Source organism: Bos grunniens, chromosome 22, assembly GCF_055505025.1.
Source record: "Bos grunniens cultivar Pamir isolate PY7600 chromosome 22, Bosgru_T2T1.0, whole genome shotgun sequence".
Taxonomy (NCBI): Eukaryota; Metazoa; Chordata; class Mammalia; order Artiodactyla; family Bovidae; genus Bos; species Bos grunniens.
Window position 1 is genome coordinate 35,403,685 of NC_141186.1, and position 23,711 is coordinate 35,427,395.

The window sequence follows — 23,711 nt, forward strand, 5'->3', positions numbered from 1 at the left end:
GGAAACTTGAGGAACAGAGCTGTCAAGAGGGTGGGGTCAGAGGTGCAGGGCATTTGATTCCAGTCAGACACAGCGCTGAATTCCCGTTTCCCTTATTAGGTTGGCAGGATTCTGCCCCCCCTTGTTTTTTTTTTTTTAATCCCTTGTGCCTGTCGACACGCCTGGTACATGGTAGGTGTCGGTAAAATGTGAAGTGTGTAATGATGCGCTCAGTTGGATTAAATTGGATGCTGGCCTCTGGTGCCCACATTCTTGTGAGTGATGGGGTTGGCCTGGATTCTGAAGATTTTAGACATGAGCAGCCTCAAAAGCTGGCTGGTTGCATGGGGCACATCCTTTGTGGGAAAGTGTACTAGTGAGTTCTGAGTTCTGGTCATGCCAGGCTGCTCTCCACACGGCCAAAATATCACCCCTATGTTCCTGTCCTTGGGGAGAGCAGCCTGGCTTAGAACTTGGGCAGACAAACTTGTCACAGGCAAAGAATCTGATGGTCTGTCTAGCTTCCGGCCTGCAGGTAATAACCTGATGGAAAGAAGGATGGGAGACCTCATTTGCGAGTGTCATAGCATTTGTAATTCTCTGAAACTGCAGGGGGAAAAAATGTCTACAAGTGTGGAGGAAAATAGTTTCTTTGCAAAATGACGTGTTGGATTCACCTGCCTTGTGTGTTTTAGGCAACACAACAGGATTCGCAGCGTGGAGGGGAGTCAGCTGAAGGCTTACCTTTCCTTGCACGTGTTGGATCTCAGCGCCAACAACATCACAGAGATCCGGAGTACCTGCTTCCCACACGGCCTGCCCCTCACGGAGCTGTAAGTGCGTCGGGTCTGCAGCACCCAGGTCTGGACGCTGGTGGATGCCCGGCTGAGTCCGTGGGCCGGGCACATGCCTCCCATCTGTGCCCTCAGCCGGGCAGGGGCCACAGGTCCACAGTCCTCTGTTAGCCTGTTTCCGGCACGTCCACGTCAGCGGTGCTGTTCTGACTGTACTCGTGGGCCAGGGAGCTGACGTGGGGAGAGGCTCAGTAGCCTAACAGACGGACCATCTCAGAGCACCATCTCGCACTAAAACACGTGGCTGTGTGGACCACAGAGCCGGTTTTCTTCCTCCTTCCCTGCGCTGCCCCCTAGGAGAGCTTAGAGAAAAGATTGGGAGCAGTTGGGTGAGTGACAGCAGAGGGCAGCCTCTCTGCAGAGACTCAACCAGCCAGTGCTCACCCATCCTCTGGGTGCTCTCGACCTTCTTTGTCTGATCGTTGGCCTGTTTCTGTTCTGCCCTGTCTCACACCCGCTGATGGCAGACAGAAGAAAAACAGTCAAAACCTAGTTAACCCGCTGCTTGTTGGTAGGAAAATATTATTTTAGGGAAGAAACTGAAAACTCAGCTAAAGGCGTCTTCAGATGACATGCGAGCCCTCATCTCCTGGGTTACTACTGAGTACTCTAAGGGTGTTTGTGAGGTTGGTTTATGGGTCATTGTGACCCATCAGTTCAGAGACCAAGGCCGGGCACACAGATTTTTGAGACGCCCAAGGAGCCGAACAGTCTCTTTCTTAGGATGCATAAGGGTGCCCGAGGTGGAAGTGGGAGGCCTTGGCCGATCCTTCAGCTGATGGAGTGGCCGATCCTTCAGCCCCCAGTGGGGCTTCTTAAAGAGGTCCGGCCACCCACCACCACCCTGCTTGGGACAAAAACACCTCCCCTGCTGAACCGCCTCGCAGTGACCTTCTCTCTCTCTGCACGAAAGCAGGGGGACTCTGTGTTTTGGCAGAAGCTGGCCGGTATATCTTCATCACACAGACCGTTCTTTAATCTGGAGTGTTAAGAACAAACAGTCCAGCTCCGTTTGCAAAGAATCCTCACGTGCCCTGTGCTGGGCCTCTGCCGGATGGAGACGAAGAATGCCTCCTTCCCTTCCCAGCTCTGATGTAGAAAATTCTCTCTGGTCTTTGCTCTTTTGTTAAAGGCACAACAAGCAGCATCGGTCCAGGGAAGGTGGAAGGAGAAGTGTTGTGGCCCCGCTTCCCTTCCCTCTTCCCCGCTGGGAACCATTCGTGCAGCTCTCCTTCACTAGAATGTTGTTCTGACACATTTGAAATGTTTAAAATGAAATGTTTTATGCACATTTAGAAGTCATACAATGGGATCCACTTCAGAATTAAAGGCCGTTTCCCCAAATTGTGAAACCCTCTCCGACCTTGCCTCACAGTGGACTTTCTGCTTCCTGAGGCTCTTCTCACCAACCTTGAACCCTGCCCCTTGGGTAGCAGCTGGCAAGGAGGGATTCCTGCAGCGGCCCAGCTAGAGTGGAGGTCACTGACTTCCTCCAGGAGTAATCACCCTGGCTGAAAGCAGGGTGAGCTCTGGGCTCGAACAAGCCAGGCTTCTGTCACGTCTGAAGAAGACAGTCCTAATACCTGAGGCTGGGAGTGAAGATGGGCTTTGCAGCCTCAGAATGACAAATGTCTCGTTGGAAACCCAGCCTGCTGGGTGTGTTGTAGCTTGTTTTCCCAACTCAGCCAGGTCTGGCGTCTGTAACAGGACAAGGAAGGCGTCCTACTGACCCCTGCATTTTCTCTCCTGAATCCTTCCAGCAACCTGGCAAGCAACCGGATCAGCACCCTGGAATCAGGAGCATTTGATGGTCTGTCACGGTCACTGCTGACGCTTCGGTTGAGCAAAAACAGGATCACCCAGCTTCCTGTGAAAGCATTCAAGTTACCCCGGCTGACACAACTGTGAGTCCAGAGACCTGCGCCGTAATTAAGCTTAGCCAAACTTTATGGGGACCAGAGTTCCCCCAGGAGCTCGTTCCAAATGCACCCGCTTCCCCTGCTCCCCTTCAATCGGGCTCTGCATAAACTACCATTAATGGCCGTGCAGCAGCACCTAATAAAAGCAAATTAGACGCTGGGTCTGGAGCCTGCAGACCGCCCCAGGTTGCTGAAAAAAGATCCTCTGAGGATACGCAGGCCAGTCCTCTTCAGCACTTCCCAAAACGCAGTGAGGAACCCTGCTGCTTAGCTGACCCTGGCTAATACATGGCCTGTGTAGACTGGGGTCCTTATTTATTTCGAGCTTTCTGTGTTTTTGTTTTTTTTAAGGAACCCATGTAATCTGTCCAGTGGCCTTTATGGGGTCCAGTGCTGCTTGAGCAGTTAAGAGAGGAACTTAGTGTAGCCAGAGGTAGAAAGCAAGAGATGGGTCATCTCCTCGGTCTCATAAGGTAGTTGATTGGATTTTTTTTTTTTTTTGGTAAAGAAAGGATGTGTCTGTTTAGTTTTTTGACTACCACAGCTGACCACACTCCTAGAATGGCCCAGGGTTTGGATTCAAGAAAACCTCTATTTACCAAAACCTGATGGACTGCCTGTTCTTCGGATTTTTGCCTTTCCAGTGTCCTTTTTTTCAGGAGAATACACTGATACTGGAGCTTTCGTTTAAGCAGAACGGATTGCTCAGGGGCAGGTATGGCGGCAAGACAGGGTGCCCCCTGCCCTGTCACTGCTGTGCTTCTCCCGCAGAGGGTCCCGAGAGCCTCCCTGATGCTCAGAATCTGGTGTGCGTCATGAGACACAGGCAGAGGGTCCCGAGAGCCTCCCTGATGCTCAGAATCTGGTGTGCGTCATGAGACACTGCAGAAGAATTTGGGGAAAACCGAGGGCTCACTGCTCAGGCTGTGTTCTCCCTTCCCGAGTGTTACCAATGTAGCCAGCTCACCCAGATTCCTAAAATCTTCTGGTTCACTGAGGTCTCATCCCCGGAGGCCGGAGGCCCATGAGTGTGCTTCATGGTGGGTCCAGGCACCTCCTCCCGAATGCAGTTGGTGGGAAGTTGCCACCAGTATCCAGTTGTTCGAGTTTTCCTGGGTTGACACATCTGGTGGGGGTTTCTGCTGCTGAGCTAAGAGATGGCTCACCTAAGACGTTCATATCCTGAGTCACACCCTGTCCTCACTGCAGAGTCACGGTTATGGGAGAGGAAATAGGAGTGCTTACTCATTCTAGGGTGCAAGGGGGCCAGCTTCTAGGAGCCCTGGGCTCCCTTTCACACGTTAACAGTGGCTGGTTGGTGTCTTCGGCACACGGGCTTCCATGGTATGTCTGTGCTTCCCAGGACCTCCTACTGAGATTGTCCCAGGAGACTGCCTGGTGAGGGCTGTGGGGGGTGCATGGGTAGCGGATGCTCTGAACTGCTGGCCTCGTCTCTTTAGGGACCTCAATCGGAATCGGATTCGGCTGATCGAGGGCCTGACGTTCCAGGGGCTCGACAGTTTGGAGGTGCTGAGGCTCCAGCGAAACAACATCAGCAAACTGACGGACGGCGCCTTCTGGGGGCTGGCCAGGATGCACGCGCTGTGAGTCAGAGCCAGGCGCCAGGGCTTCAGCAGGGCCTTGAGTGATCCTCTAGGGCCCAGCCCCTGCCCTTTGGGACCTCAGTGGGGGCTCTCCTCTGTGTCTTTGGGATCTTTTGCTACCCCTGTGGTGTTATCTTGCAGGCTAGGATAGTCTCTTGGGGGAGTTTCAGAGGATTTGGTAAAGGGAGCTTGTCGGTGAGGATGGAAGGCAGGGGCTCCTTTGTGGGGGCTGTTCCTCTCTCCCATTTGCACTCCCCCTTACTGAATGCACGCTCAGGTGCCCAGCTCACAGCGCAGGCAAACAGTGCTCTAGCGTCAGACTTTGGAACAGAGAAAGGTTTATTACAGGGCCGTGTGAGGTGGGTGGCTCATGCCCCAAGAAAACCCAGAGTCCCAAAGGCTTTCAGGAAAGTGTTTTTAACCGCCAAGTGAGAGAGGAGCATGGTTGCTTGTTACAACCAACAGCCCTGGTGTAGGAATCCCTTGATCTTGCAGCCATCCATTGAAGGTCAGGTCCTGATGTTCAGTAAACCTACCAGACAAAAGTTATTCTTAGTTCTGCAACTTCTTGTCTCTAGATGAGTGGAAAAGCGTCATATGGGCTAGTATTCTTCACACTCTAGGCAGCATTCTTAACCAGAAGCAAGAGAGATAGAATACAAAGGTTAAAGTACAGGGAACATCTATTATGGAGTCAGATTGTTCTTCCCGATTATACCCTTGCATCCCGTTCCTTGGCAGACAGTGGGCTCCCTTCCCACATCCTCTCCCCTCTCCCACACGCTACAGGAAGTTCCCTCTCCCTCCACTTCGGGTTTGACAGTCTTTCTTGATGTGCAGGTGGGCCAAAGAATGTATAGTTCATCCTGAGAGATTTATTTCTGTTCTGTGAGCTAATCAAGCCCCTCACTGCAGATGTTCCACTTCTGTCAAGGGAGCACTTGCTCCAGCCAGATGTGGACAGTCTTGGGGCTCGCCTGCCTCACAGAGGAACAGAAGAGCGTCCGGAGAGGGGCAGACAAGGCAGTTACCGAGCTTCAACTTTTAAATATTTACAATTGTTTATTTTTAATCAAAAGAAACGTACACTCAGTAGTTGAACAAAATCAGATAGTAAAGAAAAGCAGTTGTTGCCCAACCCTAGCCCTCAGTATCTCTCCCCGCTCAGTTCCCCTCGCAAGAGGCAAGCAGTCACTTCTCATCATGTTCTGTCTTTGTGTTCTGTTTGTAGTTCTGCTGGTGGTTGGTGGTTTGGTGGTTTAGTCGCTAAGTCGTGTCCGACTCATTGCCACCCCATGCACTATAGCCAGGCTCCTCTGTCCATGGGATTCTCCAGGCAAGAATACTGGAGTAGATTGCCATTTCCTTCTCCAGGGGATCTTCCCAACCCAGGAATCGAACCCGGGTCTCCTGAATTGCAGGCAGATTCTTTACCAATTGAGCTATGAGGAAGCCAATTTAATACACTAATACCGCTTACATTTTGATGTGTCATCATGAGATTTCTTGCTTTATGGTCAGTGATTTAACTTGCTCAAGACGCGCCAAAGCCCTTCAGTCTACAAGTTACACCACTTCATCTATGTCCTTGCTCAGTTATCTTTCCAACTGAAACAAAAACCAAAAACTCCAGGTCCAGTTCCATCACCTCCCTGTGCCTTCCTCATTATCAGGAGCATCTCAGTGTGCATCCCTTCATACACGCACGCACACACACACGCACTTTGTAAAAGACAGCTTAGCCTTGCTAAGCTTCACTTCCCCCGCTCTTCATCGTTCACCTTTGCATAACTCTGTCTCTTTTTATATATTCAAGAGCACTTGTCCTTGACATCCTTAAAACTGTTATTTTGGACTTTGGAAGCCAGGTGGTCATGCCCTGGGAGTCAGAGCACATTCTTAGGAAAACATGGAGTTCTTAGCACATACCATTTGGTTTTTCTGTTGAACAAATTCATGCAAATTGGGGGGTGAAGGAAGAGTTACCAGAAAACAGAAGATGTGAAAAGCAAAACCCGTGGCCCGAAGCCCCTGTGATAGCGCACACAGAGCAGGACGTGAAGTAGTAGCTTCTGGTCACAAGGCTGGTCCTGGGAGTGGCAGCGTCTGTGGCCGCACTGTCTAGAAGGATGATGGTAACTTACATCCCTACTTACTGAACTCAAACAGGAGTTCAGTTCTCAGCATGATGCTGAAATTCTGACCTGCGTTTTCTTCCTTCTCAGCATAGCCCTATGGAGTCAATACTTCCTGGGCATCTCCACTTCATGGTTATTCAGGCTCCTTCAACCAGCCAGGTGACAGAATTGAGAATTAGGTCGCAATATTTCAACCCCAGATGTCAAGCCATATCTCTTGGCACAGTGGTCACAGGCCCAGGCTTGGTTCACCTAGCTCTGGTTCTGGCCCCTCACTACTGGCTGAGCTGAGGAGCGAATCTTACGTTACCTCGCTTGTCTCAGCCTCAGTTTCCTCACCTGTAAGACAGGGATAGTGACGAGAGCTACCTCCTCATCTTTCTCTCATCTCTTCCTTGAATGGACTCTGCCTTCTGCTCAGAGCTCCTCTGCTGGCGTGCTGCTGGTTCGCTTGTATGCCGCTAAAGAGGTTGCTTCTAGAAGCTTCCCTGTGGCCTGTGAGCTCTCTCAGTTGGCCTGAATCCTTACCACTGTCTGTGTAGCTTTACCTCCCCGCCACCCCACAGGTGTGCTCACACACATCAGGGCACACCCCATCACGAGTCCTTCCAGCACTATCGTCAGATTCTCGGTGCCGCCTGTGTGATGGCAGGGAGCAGCTCCTCTGCCGTCAGGTGGGTGGGCAGCTGCGTGACCCCGGGATCTGCACTCACCGCGCATGGGGCTGTCGTGGCAGGCACCTGGAGTACAACAGCCTGGCGGAGGTGAACAGCGGCTCGCTGTACGGCCTCACGGCCCTGCACCAGCTGCACCTCGGCAACAACTCCATCTCCCGGATCCACCGCGACGGCTGGAGCTTCTGCCAGAAGCTGCACGAGCTGTGAGTGTCCCGCCAGCTCTGCGGGTGACGGGGAACACACCCGGGGTGCCTCCCGCAGAGTCTGGGGAGCCCTGGGCCCCGTGACCCACAGCACAGGGGCTTGCGGGGGTTGTTGAGGGCCTGTTGCAGAGCGGGACCCTGAGGACCTGAGAGCCTGACTCACCTCTTCTAGACTCTGCTCCCCGTTTCAGATTAGCAGGGACCACTAAGAACAGCTGTTTTGAGAGCCTCTGTCCACACACGGATGCAGCATGTAACATATGCTTCTCTATAGAGAGAGCGGCTACAGGCAGACCTCACTGGTACTGTGCAGTTCGTCCCAGACCACCTTGTAAAGCAGATCCCACGCTTTTGGCTCCGCAGTACATAGAAAAGTGTTCTTCTGCTACACTGTAGTCTGGGTAGTGTGCAGTAGCATTATGTCTGAAAAAATGATGTACACGTCTTAATTTTTAAATACTTCATTACTGAAAAGTGCTGTGTATCACCCAACTACACAGGGTGCCAAAACCTTCAATTTGTTTAAAAAAGAAAAAAAGTGCAGTATCCTCAAAGCGCAGTAAAGCAAGGTATGTCTGTATTGGAGCTCAAACACAGAAAGGACAGTGAGCCCGAGAAATGGCGACACGTGGACAGTAAGGAATTTCTAAGTGTTTACCGTGTTTAAACGTAGTACTGGGCCTTTTTAGGTTGTGTTTTTATCTATTTGTCCACGTTCTACCCTCTCCCCTTCCTCTCCCCTCCCCCTCCTCCTCCTTCCCCCTCAGCCCACCCCATACTGACCCGAAGTTTACATTTCAGTGAAGTCCGTCATTCCCTAGTGTAAAAATCGATAGGGGGGGTGTGTGTGTGTGTGTTGATAGGCGTGTGTGTGTGTGTGTGTCGATAGGCGTGTGTGTGTGTGTGTGGATAGGGGTGTGTGTGTGTGTGTCGATAGGGGGGTGTGTGTGTGTCGATAGGGGGGTGTGTGTGTGTGTGTCGATAGGGGGGTGTGTGTGTGTGTGTGTCGATAGGGGTGTGTGTGGGTGTGTGTGTCGATAGGGGTATGTGGGTGTTGATAGCGGTGTGTGTGTGTCGATAGGGGGGTGTGTGTGTGTGTGTGTGTCAATAGGGGTGTGTGTGTGTGCGTTGATGGGGGGGGTGTGTGTTGTGTGTGTGTGAGCTGCATGGTATTCTCACGTGGACTGGGATGGCTTCTGAAAGGCTCTCCTTGGGCCAGGACCCCACTCGGGAGCTCCCAGGACCTTTGGTTTTCCATGGTCCAGGCCTGGGAGCTGTGGGGAAGCAGGAGAGGTCTTCTGATCCCCCAGAGTGCGTGCGCTTGCTCAGGCGAGGAGCCACCCGCCTGCTGAATGGCGGAGGGTGTGTGCCCCCAGTACTGAGGCGGTGGTGAGGGGCCCCTCCTCCTGCCCCCTCGGCCTGCCTTCTGTGCCCTTCAGAAGGGTCAGACACGGTCACGGGAATGTGTCCTGACCAGCCTAACACTATGTCCGACACTCAGGTAACCCTGGAGCCAGATTTAGGGCCGCCTTCCACGTGTGTGTCCCGCCCCTCCTTTAAGCTGAGTTCTTTAATTGCAGGTGAGGATGTCATTTTGGTCTCCTGCCAGGTCTTTGCAACTGACAGACACCATGACTTATTTCTCCAGGAGAGAAAAACTGTCACTCCCTGCTACCTTTACATACTTACTAATCTCTGAATTTATTTTCCTTCCTCCTGCCCTAGCCCAGAGTTCCCATTTTTTCAAGGATAGATGACTAATACGCTAGGTCACAACCCACAGCCACATCAGAGGTGCAGGGGGTGTGTTGGGAGGAAAGTGTGATTCTGACACTCAGAGGTGTGTGATTGGAGGTGTGGTCTGACCTGCTTACAGTAGGGAGATCATGCTAAGAGGCTGGCTCAGGTGAGGGCAAGGAACCCTGGAGGGACACTGGTCCCAAGGGTGCCGCCCAGGTGAAGCCTGCGGTTCAGTGAAGAAGTCTTGTTCCAGGCAGTGCCTGGTGGCGCCCTCTGCTGGCTGAGGGCAGAGGCTGTCCGGCTCCCTCGCTCATTGTGAGAACCCCCTGGGGTCCCATCCAGAGTCTCCGGCCACAGCCACGAGAAATCTTCCATGGCCTGAATCAGGACCAGCCACGGACACGAGGTGCAGGAAGGCATTGGAGCCTTGTGCTTGTTTGTTGAACGACCCTGTGTAGTGCTCAGTTTACAGATCTCCTTCCAAGAGTCAAACCACATGGGTGTCAAGCCCTGGTGGGTTTCTAGCTGTGAGACCATTTTGCCCTTGGGATTCTGGTGGGCATGTCCCTCCCCACTTGGACCCAGATGACTGGCTGACCCAGCTCCACCATCGGGAAAGGAGAAGGGAGGACAACGCCGAGCAACCTGATGGTGACGTTTGCTCTCCCCTCCTGTTCCTCAGGATTCTGTCCTTCAATAACCTGACCCGGCTGGACGAGGAGAGCCTGGCCGACCTGAGTAGCCTGAGCATCCTGCGCCTCAGCCACAACTCCATCAGCCACATTGCGGAAGGCGCCTTCCGGGGACTCAAGAGCCTGCGTGTCTTGTAAGTCTTTCCCCGTTGGGTTGATGGGACAGCAAGCCACCTGCCTCACTGTATTCCCTTCTCACAGGTCTTGAATTGGAATTAGATCCAAAGCTGACTTGTGCCACAGTCTCAAACTTTAATATCATGAAAACAAGCTGGTTGAGCAGAAAACTGTCCTTCATTCCCCGTGGGGTGGTGCCTAGTGATGAAGCCTCAAACTCGTCACCACGCGCTGGTTCCCACACTGCTCCTGATGGGACGTGGGGTCCAGCCGCTGGAACTGTCCCAGACAGCACGCCGCCCCCAGGACAGCAGCCCAGCTGGGGGCCGTCCTTGCATCCTGAGCCTCCCTGCAGTGACTCGTGGTTTGGTCCTGAGCATTTTTATCTGAGTGAGGGCAGTACTGAGGCGCGTGTTGGGCTAGCATCTCAACTTCTTCAGCACAAACTGCGTTCAGAAGCCCATGTCCACAGGAGGTGACGGGGGAGTCCTGTTTCTATCCCTGAGCCTCCTGAGGGTCGTTTAACCCAACGGAGGTGGTCGTGTCACCTTCCTCTCGGCGCCCAGTGAGGTGGAGGGAACTTTCAGAACTTGCTGCAGGGCGCTTTTCTGGAACTGAAATTTTTTAGCCATTGGCTTCCAAGAATTTCCAGGCAACAGAGAACAAGCAGCCAACCAGCCACAGAGTGGGGGTTGCGGGTCGGGGGCGGTGCGTCTGGATTTCAACAGAGGGTTGCGGGTCCTCCCTCCCAGGCCTGCCCCCTGCAGAAAGAGCGACTGCTCCAGCCTGATGGGGAGAAAGGCCCTTGCACTTGGCAGAGAGGGCTGAGAAAGCCATCACATCAGGCCGTCGCTGGGGAATGAGAAAGAACCCGGACACCAGACTATTCAAGCTGGGGTCAGTCTCCGAGCCCTGGCGGTGCTGACTGACATGGCCAGGATATTCAGATGGTACAGGCCAGAGAAGAGAGAGAAAACTGGCAGCCGGGACTGGAGCAGGGGGACAGGCACATAAAGCTGCAGCCCCAGGTCCCGGATGTTTCAGGACAAATAGGGAAGAACCGATGCCAAGGAGGAGGCCCTTCCGGCCTCCGAATTGCAGCTCTCTGCTCATGCTGCTGTAAAATAAAGGTCAGAGCAAGCGACGCACTCCATGGTCCAAGCTCCCTGCCCCGTTGGCTCTCCCGGGAGCCAGGAGCAGCATCCCGTCCTGTTCCTGGCCCACGTCTCCAGGGTTCCGGAAAGGAAGGTGTGGGAGACCTTGTGGAAAGTCGGAGAGGGCCGACCGGAGCGGCACGGGGGCATGGTCACCAGGTGGGGTGTCTTGCCCGGTGGTGACCTGCCCTTGGAAGCTAGGGGCAGGAAGCTGAGTCATCGGCCTTGTGATTCTCATTGTTGGAGGAGACCAGCCCGAGAAGTTGGCCTCATCCTCTCATCCTGGCAAGTGGGTCACAAGTCTGACTCAGCACCCAGATGTGCCTGGCTAGGAGTCAGCACCTGTGGAGGCCCTGGGGGGAGGTGGGAGTTCAGGGTGCCAAACCCGCTTGCCAGCCTGGAGGTGGCTACAGAGGGCCCTGTGCCAGGGGCTTGCTCTTCACCATCCCCCTCCTCTGTGGGCCTTATGGAGTCTCTCATCAAGTCCAGGGAAGGGACCCTAGGTGGTCGGAAAGTAGATGAGAACCTTAGGGAACCTTTTGGACTCATTCTCAGAGCAGTGGCCAGAAGTCCACCCTTGGTGAGTGGAATCCAGAGCAGGCTTTCCCCTGTGCCGTCTGCACCCCTTCCCCCGGGGCTGACCTTAGCCCACTGGGAGCAGCACGTGGAGCCCAGAAGCTGCTGGTCAGAGGCCCCTGTCGGCTTTGTTAGGAGGCTGAGAAAGCCAGGCCGCACGGCAGGGTTGCCTAGTGGTCATACCTCTAATTCTTTTTTTTCCTGTTTATTTCGCACTGGGGTGTGGCCAGTAAACTCTGCTGTGGTAGTTGCAGGTGAACAGTGAACAGACTCAGCCCTACATACACATGTATCCATTCTGCCCCAAACCCCCTCGCACCCAGGCTGCCACAGAACACTGAGCAGAGTTCCCTGTGCTGTACAGTAGGTCCTTGTTGGTGATCCATTTTAAATATAGCCATGTGTACAGGCAAGCATAAGTTTGTTTTCTAATGCCTGTAGTCTTGGGCAGACATGCCGTCCAGGCATCTGGAATAGACTGGGATGTTCTGGGCTTCAAGGTGGCAGGCTAGGCGTGGGTCTCTCTTCCTACAGCAGACTGGATGCTAACTAAGCCTTCTGTGTCTCCTCCCCAGGGATCTGGACCACAATGAGATTTCGGGCACAATCGAGGACACCAGTGGCGCTTTCACAGGGCTGGACAGCCTCAGCAAGCTGTGAGTGTGGCCCTGAACGATCCGTGGGGCTGGTGCACAGAGGTGCCTCTTTCCACGCCCCTGCTCCCCCAGCACACACACCACTTTGGTTGTGGGTCCACCCCGGGTGGCATTGGCACATTCATTGTTCTTTTGTTCGGAAAGGAAAGTCTGCATAGGAAGGCAGGAGGCCTCTCCGCTTCTCTCTGGCCTGCTGTCTCCATACTGCCCCGGGCATTGGTTTTTGGGGGCTGGAGGCCTGTTGCATCTTCTTTCCTCTTCAGTTCTTGACTGATGTGAAAACAGCCAGCTTTTTTGTTGTTCTTTGCTCAAAGGAGCCTTGCCCTGTTATTCAATTTCTAGAAATTCTAAACATCTAAAGCCAAGTAACTCTCGATGGTTTAGAGACTTCAGGCAGTCTTTTTGTTGTCAATCATAATCTTAAAGAGAAACAATCATCACCAAGGGTGATGCAGTAGCTCTGTTTTTTTATTCAGGGTTTCCGGTGTTTGGGGTTTGTTTTTCTAAGCTCCTAGAATTTGCAAGGCGTGTGTATGTGTGCGTGCATGCCTGTATTACATCTAACTCTCAGGAGGCGTGTGTGTGTGTGTGTGTCTGTATGTTAGTGAGTGTGACATCTGACTATCTCAGGAGGTGTGTGTCTGTGTGTGAGTGTGTGTGACATCTGACTATCTCAGGAGGCTTGGCTGTGTTTTGCATTTTTCTGTAGTTGAGGAAACGAGAAGGGATGTTGCCCACGATCACACAGCTTCTGGTGGCAGGGCCTCTGTGGCCCCAAAGCCCACCCTGTCCCCTCCTCGTCCACTCTTTCTGCCTCTCACCAGCACTCTGCCGAGGCCGCCCTGGGAACATTCGGGCGTCCGGGTGGGAGCTGTTCCTACTGTTTACTGCCTCTCGAGTGGAGGGTGAGGAGGACAAGACAGAGAATGGTCACAGCTCCGCACTCCCCCTCCCCCGGCCTGTTTTGGAGACGGCGCGCCAAGCACGAGAGTAAAGTAAATATTTTGAAAGCGGCAGTGGAAGGCGAGGCTCCAGGAAAGCCTGTGGTGGGAGGGTCTTTCTGAGGAGTTAGCGTTTCTAATTTGTTTAGAAAAGTGGGGTTTTCACGCCTTGGGTGTTCCGGGAGTGGTGAGTACGCGTCAGCTGTTTTGACTTGAGGTCTCTTCCTGAGGAGCCTGTGTTCTGAGAGTGGGTCGGAAAAGCCTGGCGGCCGCCTTCTTCTCCCATAAAAATACTCCCTTCTCCCCCACCTCCTGGGCGCTTTGCCCTGCAAGCTTGGGAAGGGGACCACACGACAGAGCACAGAGGCCCATTGCTGACAGGGGAGCCCCAAGCTCAGGATGAGGCTGCTGGGGGCGTGGGCAGGGGTGTGGCCACCTGAGCAGCCACTGAGCTTGAGCCTCATCTCCAGCGCCTCGCCCGGCCCCAGCCTGACGAAGTGATGGCGAAGGTGGGGTCCTGTGTGGGGCCTGTCCATTCTGTGAAACCTGGAGGTGGTTCTTGGGTGTCGTGGCTTCCAGGAGGCTCTTCCCTGGCAGGTGAAGGGCAGCAACCCCCAGGGGCATGTGACCTCTGGTTCTGTGTAAGCCATCCTGTGTCTGGAGCCTGGAACTACTTCCTAATTGCCTGTGGTCTGTTCCCCACCGTGTTCTCTATTCCCTGCTGGACTACAGTAACAGTCCTGTGTAAAGTCCCAAGGTCTCAGCCCAAGAGCCCGGATCCCTGGCTTATGGTGAGCTGCTTGACACAGGCTCCTTGGAAACAGCTGGTTAACCCTGACCTGTAGAATAGTCTCCAGTCTCCTCCTACCCAGCTCCACTGACCAGGATCTTGGGCACGGAGGCTCTCCTGAGTGTTTCCAAAAAAGACAGATGTAAATAATTGGGGGAAACTGAGACAGTAACAGTAATTCCTTAATATCATTAAATACATGCAATCAGTTACTTAGGTCGGGTGGTATTTCTGTTCTGTCGCAAAAGAAAAAAAAGTAATTCTCTTTCTTGGTTAGAAAAGGAAAACTACGTGATGCAGATTCTCAGAGGTGAGGAATGAGAAGTGGGCAGACGGTAAACAGGACTGGCACCGTTACATGATGGTCACACTGTGAGATGGGCTGTGATCCTATGACCCTGGTGCATGGCTCTGGTTAGAAACCAGCATGAGTGGCGCGTGGTGGCCCCTCCTGCCCGTGAGGCGGGCCTAGCCTTCGAGGCCACGAGGCTTGTGGTTCTGTGTAAACCAGCCGGCATCCAGCTTGCAGCCCTTCCTAATGGCTAGTCGTGTTGAGTCAGCTTCAGTCACGTGACGTGGGAGGAAGCCGAGCTGCTTTGGTCTCCCTGGAGCGTTGCCTGAACGCTCTGCTCCGTGGCCATGACACCACGTCGCCCCGTGGAGCAGCCTAGTGGTGACTCGGTTGGACCCATTATCGGGGGGCAGGGGGCGCATGTCAGTGTGGAGGAGGGCTGTCCCCCTCAAGCTGCTGTCCATCCATGGGGCTGCTCTCAGGGCTCTGGGTCCCTCGAGCCTAGCTGGCTCAGCCACAGAAGCACCTGGGGGACAGAGATCGGGGACCTCCCTCGGAAGAGCCAGGGGACACGCTGTGTGGCCTGCACTCCCCTAGTCAAGGACCTGGGGTCCTCCCTGCCAGGCCCAAGGCCAGACTGAAATTAAAACGTTTTCCAAGAAAGGAACAAGTGAGCAGCAGAGCCATAAAAGGCTTCCCCCTGTGAAGCCCGCCCTGCCTTTGATTTTCCAGCTGCTGAACAGAGCCATCCGGGATGGGCTTTCCACCCAGAGCTTGCTGGCCGGGCATTACTGTGCTCACCCACGCGGTGGCCCCCCTCTTTCAGAATGTCAACGGGACACCAGGCAGGGCCCACGTGTGTCAGGGGGCAGGGTTTCTGGAGCACAGGTCAGTCACACAGAAGAGCGTTCAGTCACTTGTGTGCAACAGGGAGACAGGTGCTGGCCCATGGCTCCAGCTCTCCCATTCCTGGGCATAGGCCCTTCAGTCTTTGTGGGGTGAGGTTAGCGAGAGCTGGGTTGGCAGGGGATGAGGGAGAGGGTTTGATAGGCGAAGCCCAGGGTCACTGCTCCAGGTCAGTGGTAGGGGGGACATCGGGCCGGCTGTCTTTTCTTGGGAGCCGTCATCGGGTGCAGCCACATTCGGTGGCCCCCAGCCCATGGATGGGGATGCCCCCACGCCACAGCCCCAGCTCTCCTCTGCCCACACACTCTGGTGGGCAAGCCCAGCCCCCACCTGCAGACATCTTCTGGGGAATGGGAGGACCTGTTTCAGTCCACCAACAGGTCAATGAGCCAGCCCCTGAATAATTGAGAATTTGAGATTTTGTTTTATTACTATTGTCACCATTAGAAATAGCAGCCTGCCCTCATTGTCAAAGAGGTCAACATGACTAATACTTAATGGGTAAAATAAAGCACAGTGTTTTTCCTGGATCTCATTTACGGAAGATTTCACTGAAGAGTTCACTACATTTTACTGGGACCTGGAGCATGCAGTGACTCGGCCTGGGGGATCTGAGAAAGTGCGAGGTTGGCAGCGCTGTCAGAGGCGCCGGGCTTCGGTGCCCCTCCGGGCTAGAGCTGGCTGCACTCGCCCAGCCGTGTGGGAGCCCCAGCAGGCATGGCCACTGGGTTTCTGGGTGTTGGGTTTGTCTGTCTTAGAATGAAAACCTCAGACAGCAGTCATAGAAGCTGTTGCAACATGAGATTGTTTTCACGTTCATGCAGACCGCTTCCTAGAGAAGGAAAGGGCAAAGGGTTGGGTGGCCTTGGTGCTCTTTGCCCTCGGAGGCGGGAGCTAGAGCTGCTGCATCTGAGGGCCAAGCTCAGGGTCCCCCTGGGGCCGCTGCGACGCTGCGGGGCCAGCGCAGCTCTGGGGCCCAGCGGCCCGGGAGCAGGTGGAGGCCGTGCCTGGCGCGAGCTGGGTCCGCGGGGCCTGTGACCCCGTCTCTTGGAGGTAGCCTCGTGGTCCTCGCCTGCATGGCCCCAGGAACTCTCTGCAATGAGGTGGAGGCTTGGGGTCCATGTGGCGGGCAGCAGCAGGCTGCCCTGCCACCTTTGGCTTCCTTCAAGCCTCACGTTTCTCTTTCCAGAGAGGGGTTGGTGCTTGTTGTCCCTCCTGGGCCCCATCCTAACACAGGTCTGAAGCGGGGCTGGGCTTTACCGGCGATCATCCCCCTGATGCTTGGTGGATCTGGACGAAGAATCCTGCCTTTCTCTAGGGCTTTCTGCCCTGAGCACCTGCACTGGTGCCTAGGGGTCCCTGCCCCACGCTGTGGTTCAGAGACTTCCTGGACGCTGGCTGCCGGGAGCCTGCATCCTTCCCAACCTGCCCTTTGCAGAACTCTGGTCAGCACCACGGCCACAGAGCCGCACGTGTCAGCATGGTCTTGGTATTCGCCGACAGCTTTGTGTGCAGCAGCAGGTGGAGAGCATGTGGCGTGGGCTCTCATCAGAGCATCTGATAATGAGGAGGGAAATCTGGAATCTGATGCTTTTCCTTCCCAGTGTCCAGCCACTCTCGATGCACCCCTACCCTTTACCCCAAGTCCAGGCTCATTTCCCTTCAGATCACACAGCCTGTGGAAGAGGCATGCGTGTCCTCCAGGTGTATAGCAGGTGCCAGGTTTGGGTTTTTGAGAAAACTCTGGCTGTCACTGCTGAGATGGTGATTGGAGTGGCCAGCAGGTGGGCGCCCCCTCTCTTGGGTGGGCGGTCCAGGTACAGGCGTCAGTTAGGTAACCTTTGAGGACCCGTCTGGGATTTGATGATCCTCGTACCATTGGCTTCATGTGAAACCTGGGCTCTTGCTGAAGAGCTGAGGGGCCTTCTCGTGGGCAGGGGCATAGCTCCGTGTGGCCACATCCTGGCTGCCATCTCGCCCACTGTCCTGTCCTTTTCCAGCCACCTTTGGGGACCTTTATCCCCAGAATGCAGTTTTCAGAAGTGGGCTGTAGTCTTTAGTTCCAAGAGTTTTTATTCTGACTGCGTGCTCTCCCTGGAGCCTGATGAGTCACCCTCTCTCCTGTGAGACTGTGGCTACACACCCCCCACCCGTGGGTGGTCCCTGGGGAGACAGCCAGGTTGGACGAGGTGATTTCCAGTTAACACCACAAGGGGCCTTTTTTGGCAAGACAGAGCATGGAGTTCCTACTTGTCATCACTGTTAAGTTCTAATAAAGATAAAAGTGCCTGGTTTCAGAAGGGGAGGGCCTGTGTGCCTCAGACACATCATCTCAGCCCAGGTCAGATTCCCACCTGCCTCTCCCCAGACCGACCGACCTCTCAGCTGGCGTCGCCCTCACTCTGTGTTCTTTCTCCCCACACCTCCCTCGTCGCTCTCCCGCCCTCTCCACCTCTGTTTCTGGATGTTTGGAAACCGCAGGACGCTGTTCGGCAACAAGATCAAGTCCGTGGCCAAGAGAGCATTCTCGGGGCTGGAAGGCTTGGAGCATCTGTGAGTACCCGGCGGGGCCCCCAACCCCAAGCCTGTGGGCGCGGTGGCTGGGGGAGCCACTGGCGATGCAGCCACGGCTTTGTAAGCCCAGAAACAGACTGTGCAGAAATGCCGGCTGCTGCCTTCTAAGTCAGCTTCAACTTTGGCTTTTGTCTTGCCTGTGCCAGCAACGGTTACCGAACATATAGCCTCTTGGGGCTCACAGAAATACCTTCCTCTCTCCCTTTGCCAGGCACTGACTTGAGCCCTGGGCTCCTTCCACTTCCTTGATGACCCTTCACCTGTCTCAGGCTGGCACCTCCCCTTAAGCAGCTCAGCAGGGCTTAGGGACATAGTGGGCTGAGCCAGGAGCTGGGGGGACAGGGCCAGCCCTGAGGCTGATGAGTGTCACCATCTGATGCCTCTGGTACTGTATTCTTAGTTTGTCTTTAAGTCAAATGCAACCTTGATTATTTTGGAAAGGTTTTCCATATTGACTTGCTGAGAAGGCCCAGCCGAGCTTTGACGCTGCCCTTAAGACTGGTTTATTCCCCAGTTACTCCATGTGCTTGTGTCAGTATAGGTGAAAGACAGCCACTTACGGTGGCCTTCGGACAGGACACGGGGTGTGACCCACTGCCCATGCTTCATCAGCGAATCCAGGGCTGTCAGGAAAAATCCCTGAGCATCTGAACTCACACACATGCCTGACCTGAAGGATACCTAGAGTTTCTTTGCCTAAGTAAAGAATGGTGCTTTTCAGGAACCTTGGAGAGAATGCAATCAGATCTGTCCAGTTTGATGCCTTTGTGAAGATGAAGAATCTTAAAGAGCTGTAAGTACCCGGGATTCTGTGGCCCCAGATTAACTTGAGCAGAGGATTTCAGAGTAAGAAGTGCCTTATTTGCAGTAAGCTTAATTTTACCAAACAGTTGCGTGATCATTTACAGGCTTCTGTGGTGGCTTAGGTGGTAAAAAAATCCACCTGCAATGCAGGAGACCCAGGTTCGATCCCTGGGTCAGGAAGATCCCCTGGATAAGGGAATGGCAACCCAATCTAGTATTCTTGCCTGGAGAATTCCATGGACAGAGGAGCCTGGCAGGCTGTAGTCCATGGGGTCGCAATGAGTCAGACATGACTGAGTGACTAACACTTTACTTTCACACTTGGGATCATTTATAGTTGTAAGTTAAATTGTCTTTTAGAAAAAAAAATGCCCTCTAGGGGCTTATTCTGAATCAGGGGACAATACACTTTTTCTTACAGGACCTCAGTAAATCGTTTCCACTTTTTGGGCCACAAGAGCTCTGTCATGACAGCTTGATTCTTGAGCAGAAACCAGCCATAAATAATACATAAATGCGTGGGTGTGGCCGCGTGCCAGTGAATTCTTATTTACAGAAACCGGCAGTGGGCATGCAGGCTGCAGCTGACGCCCCACTGCTGTCGACGATGGGAAACTCTCTTCTGTAAAATGGGTACTCGTCCCTTTAATTGCGTCAAGGACAAGTTTCCATCTTTAGGGTGTGCTCACAATGAAGGGCCTTTTTTGAGAGGGCTTTCTCTGAACAGCGGGGTGGGCTGTGGACAGGGCAGAGCTCCCCGTGGGATGTCGCATGCACTCGGGCTGCAGCCTCCCGTGTGTCTCCAGGCCCCGTGGCGTCGCAGGCGCTGGTGCTGTCACTACAGTGCTGCCCCGTGGCCCTGGGGGCGGGTTAGAAGAGCGCCTCTGGTGGAGCAGCTCATCTAAGGACTGAGGTGGCAACACCCAAGCTTCCTTTCTTCTTCCTGTACATGTATCCAATTCTTTAGTTCCCTAGAGGTGCAGCTTTGGGTTCTTAAAGTAGCTGACAAAGTCACACATTGCCCATGGCTGTCTTTGTACCCTGAGCTCATCCTCGTTCCTGAGGACCCTCCTGGTGGACCCTCGGTGGGGGCAGGGAGTGGGGAATGGGGCAGTAGAGAGGCATAGTCTCCATGGTTGGAAAGGAGAGCAGGAAGAGGCCTCAGCGACGTTCCCCTGGGAAGGACGTTAGTGAGGGGAGGCAGGCAGCCGGACACTGGCCTCATGATGCCTAGTGTCCTGTGAGCTTCCTGCCTGTCGGGTTGTGCTGTTTCTCAGAAGGGCCATGATCTTAGAACAAGAGTTGGTGGAAGGGTGGACATGGGGAGAAATACATGATAAAGAAAGCATCACAAAGCATTCATTGTAGAATCTAAGTTGTGTTTTCACTGTACGTTTCTTCCAGCATTCCTGTTTTTTAAACTTTCCAAATATAGTGCTGGAAGTAAAAACAATCTGATTAAAGGGAAGAGGATGTTTTGAGGGAAAGACAGCAGGACAAGGAGAGAAGAATTTCCTTTGGGCCTCTTAAAAACTCAGGTTTCCTTAGGGTTTTCTATCTGGGAACGACTGGACCCCTCCAGGTGCTTGACTCCCCCCCGCCCCTGTCCCCCAGATGCTGCTTTTGGTTCTGGAGGCTCAGCCTGGGCCCCTGCCTGTGCTTCCCACCAGTTCCTGCATGTACCCAGCGGGGGCTGGCCCTGGGCCCAGCCCTCTGATGGGAGAAATGGGTAATCCCACTTGGTCATTTTCTTCCCCCATCGGATCAAGGCAGGTTGAGCCGTGCACTTAGTCATCCTCTGGGTAAATTTCCACAAGCAATGATTAGAAACACACTTGGAGTCATGAAAATGCATGATGGAAGCCAGCAGACTGCTGGGGTGGCTGCAAGGCGGGAGCCCAGGACGGCCGTGCTTGTTAGCAGCAAGGAGCTGCAGAGTCTTGGGGTCACCAGTGACCCCCCCCCAATCTGGCCTTTCAAGCTAGGCCTGGTCTTGGAGGTGGTGTGTGTGTGTGTGTGGAGGGAAGGTCGGTGTCCCTGATGTCTGCCTCCATGCCTCTCCTTCTGTGCTGTTAGTCCTAAATTCTCTAGGACAGCCTTCTGTCCATCCTGAGCACCCAGTGTCTTCTGAGGTCTCGAGGCTTCCATCTGCAGAGGTTTTAACGGGAGGAGGAGGTGAAATTCTCCAGGAAGCTGGGCCAGCAAATGCCCTGCATGTGTGACGTGAGGTTTAACCCTTTCCAAAAACGTTTTTGATCAGGGAGAAAAGTCAGGTGTGTTTTCTCCAGTTTGTTTGTGTGTTCAAATGAAACACATCCCTGTCCCCAACGTGAAGGCCTAAAGGCTCCCAGTAATGGCCAGTATCTCCCTTAGACATTCATGTGCAGTGCCCAAGCCTCCCTGTGGGAAGGGGCAGCCACTCCGGATAGCCCCCCAACAGTGGGGAGCCCCTTTCTGCTCTTCACCCGTGCTGAGCAGTTTTATGGTGCCTGGTGGCACCTCTACAACCGCTGTTCCAGACAACTCTCCAGATGTGGGGTGGGAATTGGCTGTTTGTCCATGCTTAGCTGTGAAGGCCCTCCTGGTACCTGTAGGAAACCCTCAACAGAGCAACACCTATGGGAACCCCGCAACCGAGCAACTCTCCAGACAGTGCTAAGCATAGCCCTGCTGCTGCTGCTAAGTCGCTTGAGTCGTGTCCGACTCTTAGCGACCCCATGAACTGCAGCCCACCAGGCTCCTCTGTCCATGGGATTTTCCAGGCAAGAGTACTGGAGTGGGGTTCCATTGCCTTCTCCCCCATCAAATACAGATACAAAACCTAGTGTTGATGTTAAGGTGTAATATGGGCAATATCCCAGTTATAATGGCTCAGATCTCAATTATTTCGGTCTTGAGAAATCACTTCCCCAGATTATTTTAATAAGTGAAGACGCCCAGCTCATCTGGGAATGGTGAGGAACAGGAGCAAAGAGCAGGTTTTACATATTTTGTCAGCCGTGGGTTCTCTGCCTTCAGGTTCATCCCACCTGGCTGTTGACTGATTTGATGGCTTCTCTGCATACAGGAAAATGAAGAAGGGGCTACGGAATATGGGGGGCAGGGTAGCAGACGGGTATTGCTCTAAAAGCGGCCCACGTGACATTACTGGAATTTCTGAGCATCTCGGCACCCCCTTTTTGTCATCATGTACCTGGGACCGTGCACTCCAGGGAAGCCCATGTAGTAAGCCTCCGTCTCCACTCTCGTGGCAGGCTGACCTCCACTCTTGAGCTCACGGCCCGAGGTCTTCCAGGAACAGGGCAGGTCTGCTCCTCGGCTGACTTATCTTCTAGTGACTCCTCAGGAAGGAATGTCCGCTGAGATGGCGATTCCGATTTCTGTTGAAAAAGCTTATCCTTAGTTGCTGAGAAATGAAAAAGAAAATATTCTCTGTTTTGGTTGGAGCCTCACAAAACCCAGCTTGTGCATTCCCATGCTCCCTGGGCAGTGGCAATTAACTCACAAGCACTATTTAGGGAGCGGAGCCGATTCCTGCCGGCCTCCTGAGCAGCGCTGGTGTGGAGATAAATATACAGACAAGAGGGGAGCGCGCTGGTGAGGCTGATATTTGGATGCAACAAAACCTGCAGCTCTGCCAGATAAAAACACAGCAGTCATACAGGAAAAGAGCCCTTCTTGAGACTTGTTTCAGAATTTAGATCTCACTCTTGGATTGAGCTTGGAAGCTCCAAGTCTGTCCTATATGAGGGTGGGAAAGAGCATGGCAGCCTGCTCAGTATTCTTGCCTGGAGAACCCTATGGACAGAGGAGCCTGGCGGGCTACTCTCCATGGGGTCACAAAGAGTGGGACACAACCGAGTGACTTCACACACACAGGCCACACTGTTCCCATCTGGATGGTCAGAGGCCAGGAGACCACGTCCCTGGGGTCCCCTGAGCACGGTGGCTGTCGCAGATAGAACACACGTGACGTCTAGATGGCGGCTACCTGAAGTGTGGGGCCTTAGACCAGCAGGGTCAGCATCACCGTGGCTTGTTCATGACGCAGAATCTAAACTGCTGAGCGAGAAGCTGCTGTTGCTCACAGTCTCCCGGTAGACTGTACGCACAGCTCTAGGTCGCTGGAGAGGAACTGTGAGAGAAAGCATCTCCCACTCGAGCTTGCCGACATGCACAGCCAGAGCTGGCTGGAGGGGAGGGTCATTCCAGGCACAGGTGAGGGGGTGTCCCTTCTGTGCGGTCGCACCTCACGTGACCCTTTCGTCTCTTCGTCTCGCTTTCAGCCACATCAGCAGTGACAGCTTCCTGTGTGACTGCCAGCTCAAATGGCTGCCCCCCTGGCTGCTGGGCAGGACACTGCAGAGCTTCGTAATGGCCACCTGTGCCCACCCAGAGGCGCTGAAGGGCCAGAGCATCTTCTCCGTGCCACTGGAGAGTTTTGTGTGCGGTAAGACAGTCTTTGCAATTTGGTGTTTTTCTTTTTCACCAAGGGCACGGAGGCCGGGCGAAACTTCATTACGGGAGGGACTGCTGTGATGAGAGTCAGCCCAGCCCGCGGTGACCTGTCAGCTGCTGGATACAGTTCATTTCCCACCAAAACCACACGTCATATTTACGGGGCCATCGCCTCATTATGTGGTTGTCAGAGTGCATGCATTTAATCAGGGGCGAGCAGGAGCTGGTTCAGTTACACGGCGAATAATCAGTTACAGGAAGGTAGCTGTGTTGTTTCAGGATGGCACTGGTGCCCAGGCTTAGCTGCAAATTTACTCGGTGTACGAGGCTGGGGTTTTCCTGTGTGTTTCTTTCCAACCCCAAGAATGAAAGGTTAAATACAGGAAGAACGAGTCTCAGGAGAACAGTTGCTGCAGTAAAAATAATTCCTTCGTGTTGACTTGCACTCTTGCTGCGTCTCCAAAGCACTGGAATCACACTTGTAGCTTTTTTCCCTTCTGATGGCATGTTGGTCCTGCCATCTTTTTGACGAGGGGTGGTCGGGATCCAGGTTTGGTTGCAGAGAGCACAGGAAATGGTGAGCACCTGGACACATGCACGTGTGCTCACACACATGTGCACACAGGCACCACGCAGG

General features: G+C 53.8%; 1 protein-coding gene across 3 annotated transcripts in view; it reads left to right on the forward strand.

The window, feature by feature from the left end:
* Window positions 1-23,711, forward strand: part of LRIG1 (leucine rich repeats and immunoglobulin like domains 1) — a 115,399-nt gene that overhangs the window by 81,137 nt on the left and 10,551 nt on the right. For all 3 annotated transcript variants that reach the window (XM_086366922.1, XM_086366923.1, XM_086366924.1), the window contains 9 exons: window positions 675-812; window positions 2,594-2,737; window positions 4,213-4,356; window positions 7,231-7,374; window positions 9,797-9,940; window positions 12,229-12,309; window positions 17,720-17,791; window positions 18,534-18,605; window positions 22,903-23,066. In XM_086366922.1, coding sequence (XP_086223048.1) covers window positions 675-812; window positions 2,594-2,737; window positions 4,213-4,356; window positions 7,231-7,374; window positions 9,797-9,940; window positions 12,229-12,309; window positions 17,720-17,791; window positions 18,534-18,605; window positions 22,903-23,066 — 1,103 coding nt within the window. The remainder of the gene's footprint in view (window positions 1-674; window positions 813-2,593; window positions 2,738-4,212; window positions 4,357-7,230; window positions 7,375-9,796; window positions 9,941-12,228; window positions 12,310-17,719; window positions 17,792-18,533; window positions 18,606-22,902; window positions 23,067-23,711) is intronic.